Source organism: Camelus ferus, chromosome 3 (assembly GCF_009834535.1).
Source record: "Camelus ferus isolate YT-003-E chromosome 3, BCGSAC_Cfer_1.0, whole genome shotgun sequence".
NCBI classification, from domain to species: domain Eukaryota; kingdom Metazoa; phylum Chordata; class Mammalia; order Artiodactyla; family Camelidae; genus Camelus; species Camelus ferus.
In genome coordinates this window covers 93,625,752-93,634,739 of record NC_045698.1, presented here as the reverse complement: position 1 = coordinate 93,634,739, position 8,988 = coordinate 93,625,752, and the positions used below count along the sequence as shown (strand labels likewise).

General features: G+C 37.7%; 1 protein-coding gene across 1 annotated transcript; it reads right to left on the bottom strand.

Annotated features, from left to right (window-relative positions):
• Positions 1 to 392: 392 nt before the first annotated feature.
• On the bottom strand, positions 393 to 8,101 carry CAMLG (calcium modulating ligand). The gene is made up of 4 exons (XM_006179620.3): positions 7,824 to 8,101; positions 5,717 to 6,177; positions 4,068 to 4,133; positions 393 to 1,010 (listed from the first exon to the last, which is right to left on the bottom strand). Exons 1-4 carry the CDS (start codon positions 7,993 to 7,995, stop codon positions 819 to 821), a joined length of 891 nt encoding a protein of 296 aa, XP_006179682.3. The 5' UTR covers positions 7,996 to 8,101; the 3' UTR covers positions 393 to 818.
• Between the last annotated feature and the right edge of the window lie 887 nt (positions 8,102 to 8,988).

Below are 8,988 nucleotides of genomic sequence, written 5' to 3'. Positions count from 1 at the left end.
AGAAGAAAAACCTTTCAAATATTACAGTGTTACCAAGTTAGTTAAAAGCATATATATGCTATTAGGTTGCATACTGCAGTCAATTCTTCAAATCCCATTTTTATATCTAATCATTCTATTGTAGTTTCCTTAAAAAACATACTTCTGAAAACTAAAAACTCAAAAGCAAAAATTGCCAATTCTGAGTTTGGTAATAAAAATTTTGATAAATTAAAATTAAATAAAGATTTCAAAAATAACTTTTAATTTCATATGTACGAATCTTAACCATTTCTTCCATTAAATATTTGTGCTGGAGTGAAAATTAAGACACTGGCTCAACAAGAAATTATAAAATTGTCTACCTTATTCAGCCCTTGTAAGTTAAAATGTGCAGACTTAACATTAGACAATTCAGTTTCTTTCATTTTATTTTTGAGATGGCTCCACTTCTCAGGACAAAACAATACAAATACAAGTGCAGTCCTTGGGACTGGCTGAGACCATGTTCACCTGTTCTCCCAAAAGCACTAGGTTAGCTCCCCAAAGAAGAATTACAAATGTGAGAAGTTAGGGAAAGGTGCAGACTAGGAACTCTAATTAAACAAGAAAAATCAATTACTGACATTGGGACTCTATTCTTCACATCAGTATTAATACAAACTCAACCCTTTTAAATCAGGGAACCTGCCATTCCATTCTTAATCAAGTGCTTTTACAACCCCCAAAAGTAAAAGAATTACATGAAGGTGTAAACCAATATGCCTCCTTTAGAGACACTGCAATATAGAAGAGAAATTATTTTTTTTGTAAGTTTCTCCTTGTGAGTTCTGCAGGCTTCATGGTACTTCAGAGCCCCAATAATCAAGCAGTTCATGACAAAAGATAAAAGTGAAAAAGTAGACACAGAGATCTGTGAAAACTTCGCCCATTTTGCTATATGTATCCATTGACCGATTTATCACTTCAGCAGGAATTCCAGATAACAGAAGTGCAGCTGTTAGTACTGTTGTCTTTATCTTCTTTTCACCCTGTACAGAGAAAGACTTAAATAAATCTTGCAGCTTTCGGAAGACTACTTAAATGCTATAAAAATATCGCTGCCACTATTTTTGCCTAACTGATTTCAAAACTGTTAATGAAGTTTTAAAATATCAATCAATAATATATTAACAAACACTGAGCACGTAATATGTAAAGCAGAAAACTGGTAGGCAATGGAAAAGACACAATTCTTGCTATCAAAAGTTTTTTTAAAAGATCTTATCTTAGAGGGAAGACATAAATAATTATTTAAGATATATACACAGCACCAGACAAAAACAGGAGAAGCAATACTCAACAGGACATAAATAACCGCTAAATAAATGACATGGATAATAGGTGCCACAGTGGTTCAAAGGAAATGGAAATTACTTCAGGATTTTGTAAATAAATAAAGCACAGGGAAGGATTTCAGGAGGAAATGGAATTAAAAACAGGCTTTCAACAGTAAGCAAGATTTAGATGGGCAGAAGGGAGAGGAGAAATCTATTCAAAGGTTAAGTCTGATGACAACGAAAGTCAGGAGAGTGATAGGTGTACTGGAGGACAGTGAGTCATTTGTAACAGAATCAAAGGAACATTCTGTAGAGCCCTAATTGCCATCCAAAGGAATTCACACTTGATTACAAATGCAACAGGATACCACTAAACATTTCCTAATATAATTTTGGGCTGCATTTCTTAAGAGATTCAAGGCTAAATTTTCATTTATTAATTTGGTATCACCAAATCCAATCAAATGGGCCAAAAAAATTTCTAACAGAAAAAGCTATAGTTAGCTGAAAGAAATAAAAGCCTACGTCCACAAAAAAACTCATACAAGAAAGTTTTTATCTGCTTTAGTCATGTTAGCCAAAAATTGGAAACAACCCAGGTGTCCATCAATAGATTAGATAAATAAATGGATATATTCACCCAGTGGAATATTACTCAGCAAAAAAAGAGAGAGAGAGACAGAAAGAGACAGAATAAACTACTGACACATTCAACAATATGGGTGAATCTCAAAAATACTATGCAGAATGAAAGAAGCCTTGTACAAAGAAGTCAGTACAGGAACAATTTCATTTATAATATGTACTAAAACAACCAAAACCAATCTATGCTGGGGAAAAGAAAATCAAAATCCTTCAGGGTGTAGGGGCTGGTGCTGCCTGGAAAAGGGCATGATGGAACTTCCTGGCAGTTAATGTTCTAAACCTTGAAAGGATCTGGTTTTCACAGGTTGTCTAAACTCATTAAATGGTATACTGAAGACTTAAGCATTTCACTGTATGAAAATTTTATCTCAAAAAATGAAGTAGAATCATAAACATTGAATTGTAGTTGATAATGCAAGCTGAAATGTGGAGAGGTAAAATAAACTGGTATCTTCATCTACAACATACTTTGAAATGCGTGAAGAAAAAAGATGCATTGAAAATGGACAGAAAATTGGGCATATACATGATAAATATAATAAAATGTTAATTACAGAATCTAGGTGGTAAGTACTAGGGTGTTCACTGCACAATGCTTTCAGCTTTTCTGTGTTTTAAACTTGCTAAAACAAAATGTTTTGTAAAAGGAAAATTATACACAAATCTCCCTTACTTTTCTCTCCCCCATTTACCTAGTAACCCATACACACACTGTCACAAATAACCACTGCTAATAATTTCATGTAATATTCTTCCAGAGCTTTATACATATGTAAGCAAAATCAAATACATATTATTTTCCTCCTTTTTACAAAAAAGGAGTATACTATATATCCTATTCTGTATTTTGATTTTTATCTTAGTATTTCTTGGTGAGCTTACCAGTATCATTTCATGGAGAGCTTCATCATTTTGACTAGACATGCTGTAATTTTTTTTACTAGACACTTACTAGTAGACATTTAGGTTGTTTCCAAACTTTTCCTATTGCAAAACTAAAATCAATGTTTCAACTGTAAATTTCTAAACAAATGCTTTAATTAATATTACATTTTTGGGAGGGATCAATAAATATACATCTATATCATAAAAAATGTTTTAATTAAAAATTGAAATTACATTTCTTTCTTCACTCCTTTACTTTGTGTACTGGACTTATCTGACCTCTCAAAAATGTTTCAAATCCATTAAACACACAGGTAAGGTCTATCAGTGCATTACAAACAACTAAGCAAACAGCCAAGTAGCCATTTTTTGGCAACAATCTCACACAAAACTCAACTAAGTAATGTTACACAAGTAAGGTATCTTGTATACTAGCCAAGCCAAGACCCATAAAATTGTACAATACAACTGTAGTCAAGCAGACCAAGAAAACACTAATGCTCCCCAGGATTCTGTTTTGTAAGTATGGCCATATATTTCTTGGAAACATCAGGCCCTTGGCATTAAAGATAAAGTACACTATCATTAAGTATCTAGTAAGGAGCACAGTAAGATGACTAAACACATTTTTAAATTAACTTCCCTCATTATAAACAAAATCTTTTACTAAATTTACTAAATAATTAAATTTAACACTTTCTTACACAAGTACCATTCAAATTCTTTCACAAAGCTTCCCCCCAATTCATAGTGGACCAACATTCTTTTAAAATAAAGAGTGGAGGGTATAACTCAGTGGTGAAGAGTATGCTTAGCATGCATGAGGGCCTGGGTTCAATCCTCAGTATCTCCATTAAAAAAAAAATATATACACACACACACACACATATATAAATGAACTTAATTATCTCCCCCAAAAACAAACAAAAAAAGACTAAATAAAGTTAGACCAAGTCAAAAAAAAAAAAAACCATGATATTAAAATATATACATATGTATAAAAAATATTCAAATGTTATGGCAATGTCAAATTGCTATAAAAGTCTCTAATTACTTTCTGAACTTAACTCATTACATACAGAAACAAACAGTATGAAGACTGGCACTGGTGAGCCAATCACACTTTAACTAGCACTGATTCAGACCACAAATATAAATAATTTTTTTTAAGTTCTTAAAATCATCTAGTCATTAATCAATTAAATATATCACCATAATTTAGAAAAAAGTTTTATTTACCTTGGGGAAATATTTGTATAGTCCCATGTATGCAAGTTGTAAAGTAAGAAATGGAGCAAATATGGACTGTGAAGACAGAAGATAAAGTTACACATTTCCAGCATAATCATTCAAATAACAATAAATCAAACTAACAGCAGCTATAAAATTCCAAGCAAAAAAATTGTAATAAAATATTCAATTTTAGTGGCTTAAAGCAGTTTTGTTTCAGCAAAAGGTGAAGAAAATAAAAGGATTTGATCTGACCATAAAATGTTTCTCAAGTCACATTCTTCTAACGTCCCCAAAAATGTCTTCTTTCTTAAAAACTTATCTTTTAAATAACCTAAAGTGCCCTAGGTGATTAATGTATGATACATCATGCAGTAACACCTCCCTCATTTAGAGGTAATTACCTGACAATTTGAAAGCACACCTAAAAGGCTCAGTACTCATAACAGACGCTATATACTCCTCACACTTTAGGGCAAGAAATTAACTCATCTCTGGCCCTCAAATGACGAGCTATTCTTATTATAAATAAAATGGCTTGGTTATTTCACTTCCCACACAATAAAACAGAAAAAAGGATCAAAATAATACTTAATTTATTTCTAAACTTAAAATATTACAAAGGGAGTGAAGGAGCAAACATTACTAGACGGAAGAATAGTGAGAGCAGTGAGAAATAGTTGAAAAATCTGACAGTAAAAAAAAAACTAACCCAAAAGACAAAAAACTTCACACAAAACAAGGCACAAAAACAGGACGTAACTTTAAAAGCATGAAAGTACAAAGCCTTTTAGATAAAAGTAGCAGCTATACATCTCACTAAATGCTAAAAGCTATGATGACAATGTACCATCAGGGGGAAAAAAATCAAATCTGTTAAACAGATTCTCTTTAAGGAAAAATTGGCATAAAAATAGATTTTTTTAAACTTTTTTGCTTGATAACATAAACCTTAATTATCTGGAAAATTTACTTATGTACCTAGGACTCGGTTCATATTCTTAAAATGTCTACTGAATGGAAATACCTCAAAGAACAAGACACTGAACTATGAGTTATGCTTTTCTTCTTTCCTCCACATACTAAAACAAAAGGACCAGTAAATCCTAATGTTCATTGAACAGCCATTGGCTATTATGACAGTATTAACATTGTAAAAAGTTGAATGCCTTCTGAACCACAGAAAAATTACATCATGTTCATAGGAACTGCATTTTAATGTTTCAAATTATTTGAAAAATAGTAATTAATATATGGTATCTGCAGGTACTTTACCGTTTGGTTTTGGAAAGAAACTGCTTGGGTTTAATCTCAGCTGTCACTTAGCTGTGTGACTCTGGACAAATGATTTAACCTGAGTCATTCCCTCATCTAAAAAACACAAATTCAAATGATACCTGGTTCATAAGGATGAGGTTAAATTAATATAGGTAAAGTACTTAAAACTGAACTTAGTATGTAAAAAGATTTTAGCAATTATCAGGCTCTGTGTTTAACCAGAACACCTCATTCTATACCCAAGGTGAAGAGCAGTTTATAACACATCTTCAAACAGCCATGTGAATACGGTAAGTATTACGTTAATATTGGCAATGAATCCTATGGATTGAAAGTACTCATTACTACAACCAGTGTGTACTTTCCACTACGTCTCTTACCAAGTATTTGCAAACAAAAGCTCTGACTCCAAAGGCAAGAAGAGCACATCCCACCAATCTAAAGATTCGAAAAGAGTCAAATTCTTCTGTTGTATTTCCATCCTCTTGATTGGGTTTCTCACTAATCAGCTGTTTCCTTAGCTTCATTGCTTCTTCAAATCTGGAGAGGTACTGTTCTAGGCCATGGCGAGAACCCCTCTGGGCAGTATCTGCTGTCAGGTCCCCTCTGTTCCGCTGCCGGAGCTCAAGGCTTATATCATTACCGCACTCAGAAGGTTTAATGAAAGAGTCCAATTTGTCTCCCAGCTGAGTCCCCTTTACCTCTGGCATACCACTCTGCTGGTCAGTTGCTCCTGCACTGATCGAATCACCCAGCACTACTCGCTTAGAAACCGAAGGAATGGTGAGGGAGTTCAGTTTATCACTGTCCTGCTGCTTTGATTTTGTTTGGCTTTCTTCTTCTGAGAAAAGAAATTCAGAAACCTTATGTATTACATACTGGCAAACACCTTTCTAATTATTATTTTAAAATATGCCGGTACAGCTAGAACTCGGCAACCTTTGAATCTAAATTAATACTGATTCTTCATAAAACAAAGTAGTTCCTTTCTCTACGCATTCAAACATCAAAGAGAGTATTCCTTCAGAGGATATAATCCAAACTTTGAGGGTAAAAGATAAGGCTATTGGACAAATTGGGAAAGAGAGTGAGTGATGGAGCCAAGCTATAAAGACCAAGTTTTCTTGGATAATATATCTCAGAAGTATGACTGCATTGCCTGCTCTAGCTTATTTGGTTAAAAATATAAAATTATTAAAGCTTTAAAAAAAATCTGTATTTTAATATCACACGTCTAAATCCAGAGTCCTGTAAGCATAGGGTGTGGCATATCTTACAGCTACTGTTTATGTAATCCTTCTACAGTAGTCAAGGAGCCATCAATAGACGGGCACTTGAGTAGTTTTAGATGCTGTTAGGTTTAAAACAAAGAAAAAAATTTTAATGCCAAATAAAATTAAAATTTCAAAGCAAAAGAAAAAATATACAATGTTCTTCGAGAAAGAAAATAAATGTTTTAGGAACGAAAAAATATCCTGCTATTAACCCTCAAAGGGGAAAATAGGTCGACTGTTCTACAATTTGAAACCGTGCTCTTACCTCTCTTGATATTTTTCAGTCACAAACCTGTGAAATGTCTAAAAGTTCAGAGCTATATATCTTAAGTCCCACAGACAGAAATCACAAAGATCCATGGAACTTGCAACCAGTGACTTAAAGCCATCATTACTAAAGGCAATGCTCAAAAGAAACTTGGCACATACTTAACACATACTAAGTGTTTGATAATACTGACATGAAAAAGTTTTAAGAAATTCATTGTACATGTTATTGGGGGAGAAATGAGGAACTCTCTTCAGGGTTAGACGCACATCAATCTCAGCACACTAACGGAGAAGACCTCAGATGCGTATGTCCCACTTGTTGGGTCTATAAAGAATGGGCGCTGCAATTTTTTCCACCAGTTTTAGAAGGCCTGTAGATGAGAGAGTGTTGAGGGTACCAAACACAGACACTAGGATACGACCAGAAGAGTCCCTGATTCACGTGGGAAGGACTAGGGAGGCAGTTCGGACAAGCTCATGTGGGCCGAGTTATAGCAAAGGCAAAAGAAGATAGATGATAGGGAAGGCAATGGAAGGAAAAGCATTTGGAACATAAAGAAAAGAAGGCAATCTTCCTGAGGTACACAATAGACAGCAGTCTACGGATACAATGTGCGTTCTTAAAGAGAGGCCGGGGAGGGGCCATCTCACGCTAACTTGGCAAGAAGGCACCACGGCAGTCGGTCTCAGGAGAAAAGGCTTCGCAGCACGTGGCGCAGATGGGGGAAATTTCAGGGCGAACCCCTTAGGAAACTGAGAGAGACTAGATATGTCCTGGGGTTTAGAAATGAGAGCTTGAGGACCTCACCAAAGGGGCGGGGCCGGACGGGAGGTCAGAGAGTAGGACTTGGTCGAAAAGGTCAGCGGGGTGGAGGAGAGAAACAAGAATGATCTCGAACATTCAAAGGGATGGGCAGAAGACTGGGGAAACGGAGGTTCTCACCCGCGCTGGTCCCGGGCCTGTGAAAGCCCATGATCCGGTTGATGCGCTGTTCAGAATTCATGAGCAGCTTTCTCCGCCGCAGCTCGGCCCGACGCTGCGAAGCCGACAGGCCTGAAACCGCCGGGGCCCCCGGCCGGTCCCCGCTGTCGGTAGCGACGGCGACCGGCTCCATCTTCCTCTCCACAATCAAGGAATGGTGACCGTGGCGGCGGCGGCGGCGGCGGCGGCGGCGGCGGCGGCGGGGCGGCGGCGGCGGCGGCGGCGGCGGCGGCGGCGGCGGCGGCGGCGGCGGCGGCGGCGGCGGCGGCGGCGGCGGCGGCGGCTGCGCGGAGGCCTTCAGGCCCAGCCGCAGAGCGCGCGTCCCCCGCCTCTGTAGACCCGCCTCCCGAGCGCGCGTCCGGAGATGCGGACTAAGCACGCGTGCCGCCTGACGCGACCATGTGCGAGTCTTGCGCCGCCATATTGAATGAGGGCATCAGTTGGCGCCCCAGTTCCTCCCACCTGGGCTAGCTCTAGTTCTTCCTCTTCCCTGCCACCGAGCTCACCTGCTGTTCACTCAGAGGTGAAGAAAATCGCCACCTAGACTGATGCTTGGTAAAGGAATGGGAGCGGAGCATAGACACTTTCAAGCTGGTGCCAGGAAGCAAAATGGAGGTTGCAGCGACAGGCTCTAGTTTCCAATAACCCTCTGCAGCCTTGCTTGTAAGTCTTCGGAATACGTAACTTAGAGAGCGACGCTTTTTAGGGGTTGTTGAGTTTTTTTTTCTTGGCTCTGATTTCTGGTCTTCAGTCGCGCTTCTGGTTTGTTCCAGGCAGTCCTCAGGTCTTTAATAATTTTCCTAGGGAAGCCTTCCTTGTCCATTCTACTTGCTACCCCCTCCCCGCCAGATTCCCTATTCTTACATGCCTTTTCTCCTTAATGCTTATAACTGACTCGCAAGCTGAATGTACTTCTTTTATTGTCTGCTTCTCACGAAATAAAACGTAATCTTCATGAAGACAAGCACTGTGTTTTGTTCACGGCTGCAACTCCTCGATTAGTGTGGGCGCTCAGCAGGGCCGTCTTATCCATTAGGCCATGTTGAGGGCCCACGATTGGAAACCAAGAAAATGTTTTAATATGAATTTCATTTAAAATGAGAAGAAAAATGTACTAATAATTTTA

Excerpts from the sequence above, each read along its gene's own strand:
- CAMLG (XM_006179620.3), bottom strand. The coding sequence starts at position 7,995 with ATGGAGCCGGTCGCCGTCGCTACCGACAGCGGGGACCGGCCGGGGGCC. Across the intron at positions 6,178-7,823 it reads CAGGCCCGGGACCAGCGCGG|AAGAAGAAAGCCAAACAAAA; the intron begins GTGAGAACCTCC and ends TTCTTTTCTCAG. Across the intron at positions 4,134-5,716 it reads CTTTTGTTTGCAAATACTTG|TCCATATTTGCTCCATTTCT; the intron begins GTAAGAGACGTA and ends CTGTCTTCACAG.